Raw genomic sequence first — 17,001 nt, forward strand, 5'->3', positions numbered from 1 at the left:
ACAAAAGGGGGAATTGGATAACACATTACCTGGGGGGAAGGAGTGAGCCTGGCCGTCCCCTGTCCACAGGCAGCACCCAGTTTAGTATGAAGGATGGGGAAAACTCAATACTGACCGGAGCTCAGCCGTAGGCTAAAGCGCGCATCGCCCGGCATTTCTCGGGATTCACGTGTTAGTCTCCTGCCAGGACTGAAAAGGACTCCCCAGTCAGTGTGTGAAGCTGGGTGACGAGGGCACGTCAGAGTGTAAATAGTTTTGCAGCTGCTTTTGCGTTCAATTGATCATGGGGATTAATTATCACCGCTTGTGATAGTTCGCATTGTCTATATTTTTATTGTTTCTTTTATATATTCGTATGATATATGCTATACTATATCTCTTGTGGTATAAGGTTATCTTGCATTGTTTTTAATTCATATTGATATTGATTTTAATGTGAGGTTATCCTGTACTACTTGTATTAAAGTGTTTTTTGAGTGAACATAAGCGTGTTTGTTCCTTCGAGAGCCCTATATCCCTCTCTCATCCATTTTAAGACAGAGACTGAACAAAAGTTTTTACCCCCTGAATGACTGTCTTCTATGCAATACTATGCTTAGGGCAGGTCATTAAGCACACACTACCTCGGACGGACATATTGTACACATTATACTCAGACACCCATACTGTAATAGGATAGCTGTCTCTTTTTGTGTTTTGTTCTTATTTCTCTTGTTTATTACTTTAACTTATGCTGCTAAACAGAGCACTGCTAAACTGTTTTTCACTGTTTCTGTAATAGTGACAATAAAGATCTATCATCTTGTCTTATCTCTTACCCCACATTTTTGGTAAGAAGAACTACCAGAGGACAATTTGATTCGATGTTAATAAATTAATAAAAAGAAAACTGTGGTATAACTTGTTTATAATTGCCTATTAATGATTTACAAAGTGTTACAACCTAATTAATAACCTGCTTATGAGCCATTAAGTGCTTAAATGTGGATTATGCATATATTCAGTATCCAGGCAGTATATTCGATGTCCAGCATTAGTTTTTTAGAATGTGTCACTAGAATTTTATATTTTGTCCTGCATTTTTGCAATTGTATTGATCTTTATAATTTATATTGTTGGCATGGCGACCTTGTTCAGTAATAGCTGACCCAACCTTGGCATGATAAGGAGTGCCATGGAAGGTCATTCCTGCCCACAACAATCAAACTACGTAACTGATCCACTGGGTCAGAGGCATACTCTACATCTATCTGGTATTAAGAACGATTATTATAGTAATGTAGTGATCATAGCAAAATCAGGTAATTATTTATTTAAGCAAAGGCAAACTTAATAATTGCAATACTTACATACTTACAGTACTGTGCAAATGTCTTAGGCAGTCAAAGAAAATAATATTTAAATGATATTAATGTCCCTGAAAAACTACGGTAAAACGTCTATAAAAGTGTTAGCTTAACCATTTAAAAACCTTTCCTAAAATTACCCTATAGTACTTGCAGCAGCCATCCAATACATCCATGTATTTTTTGACTTAACCACTAGCACACCTTGCTTACACAATACTATTCATTTACAGTTATTTTTATTTAGCTGATACTAAACATCCTAAATGATGTATGTGCTGTTGAGGAGTCAACTAGGCATAAATGGACCCAGTCTGAGCTTCCAATGAATGCCCATTTACAAGTGCAAGCAAATATCTTCCAACAAATCAATGGCCAATAAGACAATTTTAATGTTTAAAAATAAAACATTCATTTTAAGTAGTAAAAAATTTAAATTCAAATTATAGTTCTACAGTAGGTGATTTAAAAAGTTCGTTGACAAGAGGTCTAATTCTTCACTTTGTAAAGAAGGAGCTAAATTACTAATTACAAGAAGTATTTTTTCTTCCAGATAAAACAGAAATGTAAAAGGCAAACATCATTGGGTTTAAGGACCATTATATTAAACTGGGTAAGTTTAATTTTGAGTGTAATTTGTCAAAGAAGTACATGGAGGCTTCCTGTATACACAAACCTTGGTGCTAATCAAGCAGCCTCTTTCTCTTATCTCACTTTTACAAGATCAAGGTTGCAAGTGAAATGTGTCTGTACCTCTGTGCTCTTACATCATTACTGTCATGGTATCAGACAGCAGATCTATCAAGCCACTCAAAGTGAAAGAGGAATGGAAGTTCAAGGAGATTACTGTACTTGTGTATTTGTGTGTGTTGTGTGGCACTTGTGAACAACACCCACAATGACATGGAAGCAAGACATAACAGTATTTCCTTCTTATTATATATTCTATTACATACAATTTATCAGTTTTTCCAAAATTAATCCAGATTGTACATATAATTGATTATTTAAAAACAACTTGTGCCAGGAGTAGCCATGATATGTACAGATTTTGGAGGAAGGTTAGGTGCCTAGTGGAATGGTCATTTGTAAAGTACAATGGTTAATTTGTACTTTAGAAGTGTATCAAATGCTTATGATTATACCATCATGCAATACAAATATTATAGTTTGCCAAAACTGTGTGCCTTCCATTTTAACATTTTACCTTGTACATCCTTTGCAACCTTGTTTACAATATACTGCTGGATTATTAGGCAGATCAGCTAAAATAAAACAGAAAATGCCGAAAGCATTCTTCTTTCCATTCCACCTTAACTCATTCTTAAAACACCTCTCTCATTAATCATGCAAGAACAGTAAAACATTTATAATCAATAACCTTATATTTAAATTGTAGTTGCTGCTATCCAAAGGTTTCAGTCACTACATTACATGCTGTACAGAACTGTTTGATCTAAACACAATAACATTTTTGAAATTAAATAAACATAAAAACAATGGTTTACCACAATTTTAAGCATGATACTACTATATCATATAACAGAACATTCACAGTCCTGCTTTGTAGAAGTAATTGGCAATTTTGCGGAATAAAATCAATTTAGTACCAAATATTTTATGAGGTTTTACCACTGAAGAGTGGGCACTCCTGAATCTGAGCTTCCACAATGTTCTCAGGTGGGTGCACAGTCATGCAGCAGGCTCGAATTCCACCTAAGGGCTCTAGAATATGGAACATTTTCTCCCACACATCACCTTCAGGGTCATAGCGCTGTACTACATCTACCATGCAGCGGTTATTCCATGAATACCCCCCAACCACATACACATAACCCTGAAAAACAGTCACGCCAACATCACTCTGGCCACGAGGCATCGGTGCAACACTAGTCCATTGGTCTGTTGCAGGGCTGTAGAACTCACAGCTTAGCACATCATCGTAATCACTGACACCCCTAAAGTGGTTTCCACCCATAACGTAGAGGCGGTCTCCGACGGTGCACATGCAGTGAAGACCACGCAGTGTGGTCATATCTGCTCGGCGGCTCCAGCTGTCCGCTTCTGGGTCATAGCACCACAGCTCCTTCTGGAAGGTATCCCGTGTTATACCCCCTTCAAAAAAAAAATTGCATGCATTATATAATCTGAACTACCTTAAAACGTAATTCACCCCTTCAATTAAAACTAGTGTGTGAGTGTGCCCTGAGATGGGCTGGCCCCCCATCCTGGGTTGTTCCCTGCCTCGTGCCCATTGCTTCCGGGATAGGCTCCGGACCCCCCGCGACCCAGTAGGATAAGCGGTTTGGAAAATGGATGGATGGATGGTGTTAGGTTGAAGAAACTGTTAGTAATCATTTGTTATCATTTCTAGTATAATCAGCAATGAGTGTAAATATGTATATACTTTATTTTGTTTTTCTTTACCTTCATACTTTAGATTATATTAGTTTACACGTATCCTGAGCATGTGTTTAAATAGTTGTCCACCTGAGTAAAACCAGAACTTCTTCTTACTCTCACAGTCCTTTCTTTGTTCTCACTCCAAGACCCCTGCCCCCCATTGACTATAAATAAAGGTGCCAAGGGGAACCACCCTTTGTAACACATTCCTTTGTAGCCTAGCATGCAGAGAGTGTGGTTACCCTTGTGCAAGTAAAACTCTAAGTGTGTTGTCTCGTAATTAATGGTGTGTACAGAGTTGGAGTGGAAAGCCTGTCGCTTTCTCCAACATATACTGTACTGTAGTTTGGTCCTGTGTGCAGAGTTGGAGTGGAAAGCCTGACGCTTTCTCCAACAGATGGAATTAAAACTAGTTTGGGTGATTCTGAAGTTTTTCACGATTGCTATGCTGCATCTATCCATCTTCCAAGCACTTCTCCTGGCCAGGGTCAGAGGGCGGCCTGGACCTCTCGGAGGCAGCATAAAGCCCTAACTTACAAAGACACTCCAACAATTTATGTTTTGACATTACAGAAACACAAAAAAGATAATAAATGTACTTCGATCATAAACATAACAGACAAAAAACTGGCTGTCTTGTGCAACAGTAAAAGAAATTTTCCAATTTGTCCTTAATTTGGCAGCAACCTTTTTTTTTTTATTTCTTTACTTCTTAAGTAGTTTTTTTTTGTTTGGGCACTGGTCCTGACATTTTTAAACCCTAGCTAGGTCACATCCTAGTGCCTCGATCACTAGAATTTTTTCTGTAGTAGAAAATGGAAAAGACTTACCAGAAACATACATAAGATTTTCATGAACTGTCCCAGCATGTCCATAATGTGGCTCAGACATCGGTGATACAAGTGTCCATTCATTTTGACTGAGGCTGTAGCACTCCACAGAGTCTGTACATGAAAACACAGGATACATTGTGTACACATGAGCACTACGAATAGTATGTTTCTTAGACTTTGTTGATAACTATACTTTGTATTCTTTTAAATTATGAGTATTACTTTATTTTATTTCCTGATTTTTATTTTCTGATTATTCTGATTATTTTATTATTTAAATGTAAACTTATGTAAATTACCATGTAAATAAACCAGCATCTGTTCAACAATGAGAAAACTACATTATAAAAGTTCTATTTGTGTCTATTTCTCCTTTCACTCTCTGAATTTAACTCAATGTATATGTATGGTGCAATATATGGTTATGCTAACCGGCCAATTGTATATAAGCTTTATTTTTAATAGCTTTGTTAAATGGGATTCTAACATCCATCCATCAATCAATCATTCCATCTTCTAAGAGCTAAGCCAGGTCAGAATCATGGGGGCATGGAGCTGGCAAATAATCATGTTAGAATATTGCTGGTATGAACTACCCTATAAATTTGCTTTTGCCCCTGGTTGGTGAGAGCAAGACCCCAGAGCCAATTCCAGAGAGCATATAGGATGTTGGTCAAACATAGCCAGTGTCAGTGGAAGCCCATGTGGCACCACATCAACCCCCCCATGGGAAACTTCAAGTCAATTTCACTTCGTTTTGGGGGGTGGAGGACTGACAGGGAGTGCCCCCTAAGAAGATACCAAGATAGCATCTACAGTACAGTATGTCACCTATGGGATTGACCAGCTCTGGTCAAAGGGCACATGCAAGCACACACTCAAAGACACACTCCTGTTCTATGGGCAATTTAGTGATGCCAGTTAGTCTGACTACGTGTCTTTGGACTGCAGGAGGAAACTGGAGTACCCAGGGGATACTTGCACAAGAGAAGACAACGCAAACTCCTCATACACAGAGTGGAGATGGGATTAAGCAAAAATGCAATAGGATGATGTATTTATGATTTTGTCACTTTCACCATTAGCGAGTGAGAAGTATATAATTATAATTTATCTACATTATTTTTTACTCAGTTCAGAATCATATCATATATACACATATTCTAATCAAAGTTTTAAATAAAATAATAATCTTTAACAAATATTGTTAAAACAATTAGCTACAAAAACGATCAGCTGAGCTAATCAATCAAAATTGACTTAATATGTTTTCTCAATGTATTAGTTTAGAAACAAATTTAGAAGCATCTCACCAATCTCTCCACTTGCATTCCTGCCCCCCACAGCATACAGTTTGCCCTTCAGGGCACTGAGGTGAAAGAAGGTCCTCTTTTCATTGAGGGAGGCCAGCTGCAGCCATCTGTCAAAACGGGGATCATAGCGATAGACAGTATCCACTGCTGTTTTGCCCTTGGTGTCATAATTATCTTGGCCCCCTACAATGAATAAAAAGTTACCGATGAGGGCAACACCATGTTGATAACGTGGGCCATCCATAGGCCGCAGAGCTTTCCAAGCTTGGGCCTCTTCATCATAGAGACGCAGCTCCTTGCTGACCACTAACTGTTGCCTCATCACCCCTCCCAAGACCAACAGGTGGGTGAAATTAGAACGGATGCGTGTACGCTCAGTCTGCAAGGCTGGCTGCAGAAAGGGCATCATCTGGTAGGTGCTGGCTTCTAACAGGAGGTTGACGCAATCAGTGTCAGCACGGAGGGTAACATCTTCCTGGGAGATCTGCAGAAGTTCTGCTGGGCTCATTAGAGGAAAGCGTACTTTACTCATTAGGCTAAAGGTATGCTGTCGGTGGCTGGCGGAGTCAGAATCCAGCCATGCACGAACCACCTTGTACAGTTCCATCTCGGAGAAACCCTTGAGAGCATCATTAGCTAGGGCATGTTCCATGGTTGACTGGGAAAGCTTCAGGTACATGCCGCTTTTTACCAGATCTGAGAAGTTCTGAAGAACAAACTCATTGATGCACACTTGAACCTCTTCCAGGTGAAGGTTACTGGCAATGCGTTCCACCTCTGCACAGTTGTCTATAGTAATCTGAGAAGATGAAGATGATATTTAAGACATAACAATTATAAACTGTTCCTTGCCTACCATTAACATCTAAAAGTAGATTGGGTGCTGTCAGAAATGGCAGCATTGTATTCCACAGCCCTGTCATTTGGTCCGGCTATGTAAGTCATACTCGTCCCACACTCACCAAATTGTACAATTTATAGAGTAACTGGATGGATCACCTGGAAATGTAAGACTTAAGTGTATTTTTACCTGAATACTGTGTCAGCATTGTCATATACAGGTGTGAGAGTATACTTATTCATTTATTGCACATTCCAATTTCTCCACCACAAGTGGTTCCTTTGTGTATGCTTTAATGTGCATGTCTGAAAATGATATTTAAATTATTCATATTTTTATTTATAAGTTTCAATATTTATATTCTATTTCTCTTGTACTTTGGCCAAAATTTCTCTGACATAAAAGTAAGAACTATTACAAATACACTAATGCTAGGCTTATATTAACGAGGTATTCAAACAGGATCAAGGGTGAAAACATTTTTGCTATTACTATGGGGTGTTGTCTCAAAGTTTAATCAGTTCTATGCTTGCAAATCTTAAAACACCTTTGCAAAAGTTATTGTCTCAAGAGCATTGTATCGAAACTGCCTTATTTTCACTGTGCGGTGCAACACTTTTGGCACAATCTATCTGAAAATTTTTCATCACCCATACAAGTTTTAAATCTGTCCTACCATTTTTAAGTTGTTGGCTCACATACCAAAGTGCCTGCGGTGGTGGTGGAACAGTGCTAAATCCGTATATGTGACCCTCCAGCACAAAACCGTACAAAACCAGCACAAAACCGGAAGTCGCATGGCCGTATTTTTAGATATTTTTTGAGGACTTTTTTGTGCTTTTTCATTTGATACCATAATCCGAATTTCTAATTTTTGACCCAAGTGTACAGTTTTGTGCTGGAGGGTCGCATATGGGTCAGGGAATACAATTACGCGAGCCGTATGACAACAAAAACACTATCAGTAGCAGGGCCGTCTTTACCCCCCCCCCCCCCCCCCCCAATAAATGTGTATTTATTGGCATGAATAAGTCATGCATATCTTTTTATATTATGTTTGGCATCGCCCCCCGCAATAAAGACTCATCCCCCTTATCCATTTAATCCTAACTACACTCCTGATCAGTACATTACCTCACTGCTGAGCAGCTCTTTGCAGAAACCCAGGACAGGAAGCACCTGCAAAAAGCTGGCAGCTTCCAAAGTGTCCTGCAGACTGGCCAGGCTCAGACAGACACTACCAGTGTAGATGAAAGAAATGATATTCTTCAGTCCAAGTCCTTTCACACCATGCAGCTTTATCACCTGTAACTCCTGCTCTTTCATTCCACCTATATGTAAAGCATATGGTAAGGATGTAAAAGGACAGTTTGTGTTAAACTGATCATTTAAAAAGACAGTGATAAAAAAATATTCCTGAATGACATATAGGAATAGCGACTATTTAATAAATGTAGCATATGGGAACAATAGGATTGACATTTTTGGGGATTTCAATGCAAAGAAATCAAGATTATTCCAGATATCTAGTAAAATGATACAATAGCACAATGTGGATCTGAACAGAAAAGCAATCCTTCATCACCGAAGGAACCTAATAACTCAGAGTGTCTTTATTGTTATATTGTTATTTATTGTTATATATTGTTATTTACCGTGCCCTTTAATACTGCAGTTTTTTTGCATGACATCATTTACAAAAGTGCACTATTATGTGTAATAAAAGGTTCTGTAGCAGTATTTATCAAATTCCTAATGGACTGTTTTTTTTTTTTATCAAAACAGGCTTTTCAGGCATTAGATTAGCACTAGCTAATAGAGATTTACTTGATTACTTCTTGGTTACTGCATATAAAACATTGATACGGAATTCCAAGGACATGGCTGAACTTAAGGGGTCCAAACAATCTAATTTTCACACTAGCAATAGACTGAAATATTTATTATGTTTCAGAGAAAGATGTTGGTTAGGTGTTGTTTATAATTAACTTTTTGTAGTTTCTTATTATACTTTGTTTAACAAAAGCTGAAAATAGCATGATTAAAACTAAAGATAACAGTCTTTAATCACCCATCAATCTTATACACTGCTTATCAAGTTATTGTGCAATAGAAGCCAAAGCCAGGGAACACAGAACTTTATAAATTCAACAATTTAGAAACAGCATTTATCTAAATGGGATATTTTCAGACTGCATAAGGGAAACACAAAGAAATCCTTGTGGTTCTTAAATCAATCAAATTACCTGTAAACATAGCTTTAAAGTAGTCACTGGCTGAAGACATAACAACTCTGTGCACTGGGAAGGTTTCTTCACTGTCGCCTGGCACCAGCGTCACGTCACATAGAGTTGAATTTAAACGGAACTGCTGAAACCCCTTGCAGTTAGGTGAAGAAATACATCTTCCATCAACTTAGAATAGTTCTTGCGTATCACACAGACACTGAATGGTTGTAATAGGTTATACGAAACAAAAATGCACTTTATTAAAATGCAATACAAGCATGTACAAGAAGGAACTACTTCTATACTCCTATATTATCAAGCAGATAATTCATCTATCCATGCACATTGATTACAGGTCCTAGGTCAAATATGCGGTTTACTACCCAGTCTATATCTTTGGTAGATAAAATCTGTTTTAATTGGGTGATTAAACTTAATGAATACATTGTGCGAACTTGTGCAAACCTGTTTTTCTATTTTTATTGGTAGATGAGTGCTGATTATCAAAATGATAAAGTAATTCCATACTCTGATAAATACTGTAAGACTGTAGAAGTGTTTCTCAAGCTGGTAGCCAGGGACCCCCAGATGGTCTATGATTTAATGCCTCCCAACTCCCTGCCAGACAGTCCACAAACGTGGACCAGGTTGAGAAACACTGCTGTAAGAATCAAAGTCTCAAATTCTCAGATTTTTGGTACAACTTCACCTGTTTATTAAAAGAACCAGTACCTGTAAGATGGAATGTCCATGTTCGTTACTGCTGAACACTTTGGTGTCACATTTAGGGACCGGAGCATTGAATTCAGTTTTGGAGTTACTTGCAACTGAGATAGTGGGTTTGGTAGATGGAAGAGGAGGTCTATAAAGGGAAGCTGCTTGGGCCTGAGGATGAAGAGTGTCCCGGGACGCCCGTTTGCTTCCCATTCGAGACAACCTCCGCAGCAAGTTTCCCTCTTCTCCACTGCTCCTGGAACCCCCCCGAAAAAAACCAACAAAGGCAAAGAGAGACAAACTTATCTCGGCTAATGACATGCCAATGAAAGATCCAAAGTCAAATTTCCCAGTAATTCTATATTTACAGTTTCAAATCAACAGAAAACTTGGTTTTACATAGATGCAAAAATTGTATTTTCATGCTTTTAATGTATAAATCAGCTGGTGTAAAGTTCATAATATTAAAATAAATTGCATAATCATTTCACTAGCTGACAAATATTCCAGGCTTTTTACGGATGTTTTTCAATTCATTTTTTGTTCAGGTTTAGCTTTTACTACATTGGATTTAAAAAAACTCACCCCATCTCTTCAAACTATTTATCGGGTGTTCCTGAGGTGCAAGAGTTAAAATTGTATTTTCAGTATCACAAACGTAACAGCAACAACAAATGGCAGCAGGGTGCTCAGACTGCAGCAGCATTTCCTCTAGGGTTGGAGGTTCGGAGGGTTTCACATTCATTCAATATCAATATATTTGCATGTTGCGGGTTTGGGCAATGAAATTCAATTTACATTTGCATGTAGCCAAAATAGAAAATCATGAAGAAAACAGAAAATGGTTTAATATAATTTAGACATTAAAAGAAGCTACAACAGAGGATACGTTCTTTTGTTTTTGCATGGCAGAATGGATGGAGCAGTTGTATTTGTGATTATTCATTGGACATGAATATGCAACTTCATTTTTAAAAATCATTAAAAAAATCGTAACCATCTGGCCTGTGTGGCTGCTTTTGCCCACGTCCGCATTACATCAATATCCGGTTCCCAGCTAAGTTTTATTCATATATCTTTCTAAAGAAGAATCGATTTTTGCTAAATTATTTTGAAATTAAAATATATGTAACAGCTGTATGCGATTCCTGATAGCGTGTAGTTTTCAGTGTTCCACTTAACTATTTTAGTATAACCTATTTATCAGCAAATGCTTAAAGCTATCTTTGCTTTCCTTTGTCTCGTTTCTTGGGCACATTCGGCTCTGAGCTAACATATGCATCTGGATTCAATCCAGCTTGCAACAAAGTCTAGGAGAAGAAACAATGCATTGGCAGGATGCACTGTATAGATGGTGTCTTAAGCTGAATGATAAGCAATATTACACCTCCTCTCTTCAAAAATATATAACACTCACTCTGCAGCATGATTACGTTTGTCTATAAGCAAAGAGTGTTCTCTAAACTAAAAATCTAAGTTTATTGTCTCTCCATGCCTTCATTTTAAAAGCTGTGTTATATGCACATAAGCATGTAAAGAGATATAAGGAACATAAACAAGAAGAATCTTACCTTAAAGCAAACAATTAATTTTCACTGTTTTGTAATAAATTTTGATGAATTTAAATTTATAGATGGCCTGCAAAGCTTTAAACAGTCCCTTGTTTGCCTACAACCTACAAAGATACAATGTTCCACTCAGCTGAAATATGTAAACCTTTCGCATAACGGAACTGTTGTTCCGCATTTACCACTGCCTAACAGTCTTACTTCCTGCTTTACATCTTCCCTTCAACTCCTTTCACTAAGATATGGGTTTCAAAAGTGCTAACCCTCTTAGGTGGCAAGATAAATAAAAAGAACTACTATCCATCTTAGTTAAGCAACTTTGCTTTGCTGAACAAAGTGCTGCACAATTTAGCTAATATAGAACATCATTTAATTGAAACTAACAAAAAAAACTTTAATTTATTAATAATCATTTTTTTTGCCCTGCATTCTGAAATTTCACATTAGCAAAACACTGACAGGAGACTACAGGAGTTTATTCTTAGTACTATTAGAGCATTAGAAATGCTGCAAAAGAAGCTGAAGTTTAGTTCCTTGCTGCTGGTTTTGAGGTTAACTTATGCAAAGCAAGTGTGGCTACATATGCAGACCATTTTGCTCCTTGGCCGATTTAAAGGAACATATCACACACATAAGAGAAAAAGTCAGATACATTGTATACAAGGAAGGAATGTTAGAAATGCATTAATCAATATTTAAAAGATATATTGCATACACATTTTATAATGTATATACATATAAAGTAAGCAGAAACATTGTGTCTATATATATCAACACACCCGTGGGAGGACTATGACATTAATATGAAGTGGTTTGCTTGCTTAAGTGATCCACAGCTTGAGCTTCAGACAAGCGGTAAGAAAAACTATTTTTATTAGGTGTTGTCAAGACCTGGTGATGACAGAGGCAGAGTTGAGTCCAAGTTGAACATAAAAATTTACTCATATCAAAGACAAGTACAGAAACATCAGAGTATCTTGTCTGAGCCAGGGTTACTTCAGAACCACCACTTAAGTCAGGCCTAATCACCTGCCTAAGCTGACCAGGCAAAGCCCAAAATAGCAACGCATTAGCCCACAAACAAGAAGAAAGGTGTGGGTCAGGTGGCTGTCTGGTAACAGGCATCATAGAGGATCCAGATGAATCAGACCGTGGCAATGAACACTGGCCTTGGGATTGTAAAAATTATCATTCTGACAGGGAAGGATCCTTAGTGTAGGAGAGTGAAAATAAGTTCACCTTACCTCTGACTTGTACTTGTGCATTTCATTTTGTTTTTGCCGTGGTTTGTTGGGGTCCATCAACACGGTTATAAAGCATGATCATCGAGTATTTCTAAACAGTTGGGCTCCCTAGCATACACTAGTTACACATTCAAACCTACTGAAATGAATGCCAGGTTGTCTAACCAGGGTGTAAATTTGGTTAAAAAACTAACTGCCGCATGGCTTATGTTGTATTTTCAAAAAGGAACCTGACTGCGTGATCCACAAATCAACATACCTCACCTTAGAAAAATAGGGTGAGGTTTGCAGAAGCAGTTACAATGAGCTGTGGCTTAAGAGCTACTGGAGGACACCAGTGATGTCAAATTGAAAAAGGAAGCCTTTGGGGAAGTGCTTTCATGGAGGTCTCTTTAACCAGCAGAAAGGTAGCAACAAGCTAGAAGGGCTACAGCTAAAATAAAGCAACTTTCAGCTCAGTGGTTATCAGAGGATTTCAGAGAAGACTACAAAAGACCTCAATGACTGAACAAGTGATGGTGGGACCTGGCCCAGGCTGAGTTAAAAAATGAGGATAGGGAAGTGCTTAACACAATGGCTATTATGAAAGCAACACTTAAACTTCTTAGCACTGAGGAAATATTCTCTTGCAAGTTGTAAGTAGAAATTTGTACACAGATATTGAAGGTGATGAATGTTGTTTGGTTGACAAACCTCTTCAATGTGGCATGTTGAATATGATTAAAGTACTTCTGGGTGGTGATCCCTATTTTTAAAGAGTTCAGCAGAAGGCAGAGGGTGTATTCTAACTATAGAGGAATAACTCTTTCCAAACTCCCTACAAAAACCTGTGCAAAGCCTGATCCAAATAAGACCTTGGTTCAATGTCAAGTATGAAGTGACAGAGATAAAAATCAGCAATTGCAAATCCAAGGTCATGGTCCTCACCTGCAAAAGCGAGGTTGGAGAGTCTGCCTTCAGCAAAGACATTTATACACCATGGGATATTACTCATGAGTAACAGTAAAAGGTGTGGAAGAAAATTGTTATATGTAAGGTTAATAGACTGATAATACTGATGTAAGTAGCATAACGTAACTAACATAGGAAAATACTTCAAGGATCCGTGCAAGCGTAGTGAAAAATGCTGGCATTTCTAAAAGTATAAATCATATAAAGGACAGAGCTGTGAAAACTGTCTCGGCGTCAGAATAATACAGAATCTCTTGTAGAATAATATGTACAAAAGAGGATCCACATAGGAGACATGAAAAGGGAAACCTTTGTCTAGTGATCGAAAGTTGAGTGCATATACAGTCAGGTCCATAAATATTGGGACATCGACACAATTCTAATCTTTTTGGCTCTATACACCACCACAATGGATTTGAAATGAAACGAACAAGATGTGCTTTAACTGCAGACTTTCAGCTTTAATTTGAGGGTACTTGCATACAAATCAGGTGAACGGTGTAGGAATTACAGCAGTTTGTATATCTGCCACCCACTTTTTAAGGGACCAAAAGTAATGGGACAATTGGCTGCTCAGCTGTTCCATGGCCAAGTGTGTGTCATTCCCTCATTATCCAATTTACAAGGAGCAGATAAAAGGTCTAGAGTTCATTTCAAGTGTACTATTTGCATTTGGAATCCGTTGCTGTCAACTCTCAATATGAGATGCAAAGACCTATCACTATCAGTGAAGCAAGCCGTCATTAGGCTGAAAAATAAAAACAAACCCATCCGAGAGATAGCAAATACATTAGGTGTAGCCAAATCAACTGTTTGGAACATTCTGAAAAAGAAAGATCGCAACGAATGAGCGAATGAATGAACGAATGAATGAGCTCAGCAACACCAAAAGAGTTGCAAGACCACGGAAAACAACTGTGGTGGATGACCGAAGAAATCTTTCCCTGGTGAAGAAAAACCCCTTCAGAACAGTTGGCCAGATCAAGAACACTCTCCAGGAAGTAGGTGTATGTGTGTCAAGGTCAACAATCAAGAGAAGACTTCACCAGAGTGAATACAGAGGGTTCAACTAAAGATGTAAACCATTGGTGAGCCTCAAAAACAGGAAGGGCAGATTAGAGTTTGCCAAACAACATCTAAAAAAGCCTTTACAGTTCTGGAACAACATCCTATGGACAGATGAGACAAAGATCAACTTGTACCAGAGTGATGGGAAGAGAAGAGTATGGAGAAGGAAAGGAACTGCTCACGATCCAAAACATACCACATCATCAGTGAAGCATGGTGGTGGTAGTGTCATGGCGTGGGCATATATGGCTGCCACTGGAACTGGTTCCCTTGTATTTACTGATGATGTGCATGCTGACAAAAGCAGCAGGATGAATTCTGAAGTGTTTCGGGAAATATTATCTGCTCATATTCAGCCAAATGCTTCAGAACTCATTGGACGGTGCTTTATAGTGCAGATGGACAATGACCTGAAGCATACTGCGAAAGCAACCAAAGAGTTTTTTAAGGCAAAGAAGTAGAATGTTATGCAATGGCCAAGTCAATCACCTGACCTGAATCCGATTGAGCGTGCATTTCACTTGCTAAAGACAAAACTGAAGGGGAAATGCCCCAAGAACAAGCAGGAACAGAAGACAGTTGCAGTAGAGGCCTGGCAGAGCATCACTAGGGAGGTAACCCAGCGTTTGATGATGCCTGTGCATTCCGGACTTCAGGCTGTAATTGACTGCAAAGGATTTGCAACCAAGTATTAAAAAGTGAAAGTTTGATTTATGATTGTTAATTTGTCCCATTACTTTTGGTCCCTTAAAAAGTGGGTGGCAGATATACAAACTGCTGTAATTCCTACACCGTTCACCTGATTTGTATGTAAATACCCTCAAATTAAAGCTGAAAGTCTGCAGTTAAAGCACATCTTGTTCATTCCATTTCAAATTCACTGAGGTGGTGTATAGAGCCAAAAAGATTAGAATTGTGTCGATGTCCCAATATTTATGGACCTGACTGTACATATACTATATTGCCAAAAGTATTGGAACACCCCTCCAAATCATCAAATTCAGGCGTTCTAATCAGTTCCATAGTCACAAGTGTATAAAATCAAGCACCTAGGATGCAGACTGCTTCTACAAACATTTGCGAAAGAATGGGTTGCTTTCAGGAGCTCAGTGAATTCAAGCGTGGTACCGTGATAGGATGCTACCTGTGCAGTAAATCCACCCACGAAACTTCCTCGCTACTTAATATTCCACGGTCAACTGTTAGTGGTGTTATAACAAAGTAAAAGCAATTGGGAACAGCAACTCAACCATGAAAGTGGTAGGCCACATAAAATCACAGAGCGAGGACAACGTATGCTGAGGTACATAATGTGCAGAGGTACATAATGTGCAGAAGTCGGCAACTGTCTTCAGAGTCAGTAGCTACAGACCTCCAAACTTCGTGTGGCCTTCAGATTAGCTCAAGAACAGTGTGCAGAGAACTTCATGGAATGGGTTTCCATGGCCGAGCAGCTGCATCCAAACCTTACATCACCAAGTGCAACGAAAAGCGTTGGATGCAGTGGTGTAAAGCATGCCGCCACTGGACTCTAGCGTAGTGGAGATGTGTGCTCTGAAGTGACAAATCATGTTTGCCTGGCAATCCGACGAACGAGTCAGGGTCTGGTTGCTGGGAGAACGGTACTTGCCTGACTGCATTGTGCCAAGTGTCGTTTGGTGGAGGTGGGATTATGATGTGGGGTTGTTTTTCAGGGGTTGGGCTTGGCCCCTTAGTTCGAAGCCATTTTGGACAATTTCATGCTCCCAACTTTGTGGGAACAGTTTGAGGATGGCCCCTTCCTGTTCCAAAATGACTGCCACCAGTGCACAAAGCAGGGTCCATAAGGACATGGATTAGCAGGTGTCCCAATACTCTTGGCAATTACGCCCCCACTATATATCGCAGATATTTTTCCCCAACGCATCACGATTCTCTGCGATGTGTGTATATATATACATGTACAGTACATTATATATTATGGGGGTGGCATGGTGGTGCAGTGATTAGACCTGTTGCCTCACACCTCTGGGACTCAGGTTCGAGTCTCCGCCTGGGATACATGTGTGTGGAGTTTGCATGTTCTTCCCAAGTCGTTGTGGGGTTTCCTCCGAGTACTCCGGTTTCCCCCCACAGTCCAAAAACATTCTGAGGCTAATTGGAGTTACTAAATTGCCCATAGGAGTGCATGTGTGAGTGAATGGTGTGCGAGTGTGCCCTGCAATGGGCTGGCCCCCCATCCTGGGTTGTTCCCTGCCTCGTGCCCATTGCTTTCGGGATAGGCTCCAGACCCCCTGCGACCCAGTAGGATAAGCGGTTTGGAAAATGGATGGATTGATTATATATTATGTTACTCATATCCTTAGCCCGACATCCACATATCATATATGTTTACAAAGTGTGTCTTAATAAGTTTTTATGTGTTTAAAGCATGTGGGAGGGGTATTTTAAGGCTTAAACTATATTAAAAAAAAGTTTATTTATATGGTCTTTCTATATCGCGGATATTCACC

The 17,001-nt window shown here is 39.0% G+C and overlaps 1 protein-coding gene across 2 annotated transcripts; it reads right to left on the reverse strand.

Moving 5' to 3' along the window:
* Positions 1-1,714: 1,714 nt before the first annotated feature.
* On the reverse strand, positions 1,715-12,752 carry si:rp71-68n21.9 (kelch-like protein 9). 2 transcript variants are annotated; one of them, XM_049022371.1, is made up of 8 exons: positions 12,491-12,752; positions 10,264-10,294; positions 9,697-9,934; positions 8,983-9,115; positions 7,871-8,067; positions 5,896-6,694; positions 4,580-4,693; positions 1,715-3,461 (listed from the first exon to the last, which is right to left on the reverse strand). In XM_049022371.1, the coding sequence occupies exons 2-8, from the start codon at positions 10,266-10,268 to the stop codon at positions 2,965-2,967; spliced, it is 1,983 nt and encodes a 660-aa protein (XP_048878328.1). In that variant the 5' UTR covers positions 10,269-10,294; positions 12,491-12,752; the 3' UTR covers positions 1,715-2,964. The 2 variants fall into 2 exon arrangements, with proteins under 2 accessions (XP_048878328.1, XP_048878319.1); XM_049022362.1 differs by lacking the exon at positions 12,491-12,752 and adding an exon at positions 11,250-11,757.
* Positions 12,753-17,001: the final 4,249 nt, after the last annotated feature.

Source organism: Brienomyrus brachyistius, chromosome 1, assembly GCF_023856365.1.
Source record: "Brienomyrus brachyistius isolate T26 chromosome 1, BBRACH_0.4, whole genome shotgun sequence".
Classification (NCBI taxonomy): Eukaryota; Metazoa; Chordata; class Actinopteri; order Osteoglossiformes; family Mormyridae; genus Brienomyrus; species Brienomyrus brachyistius.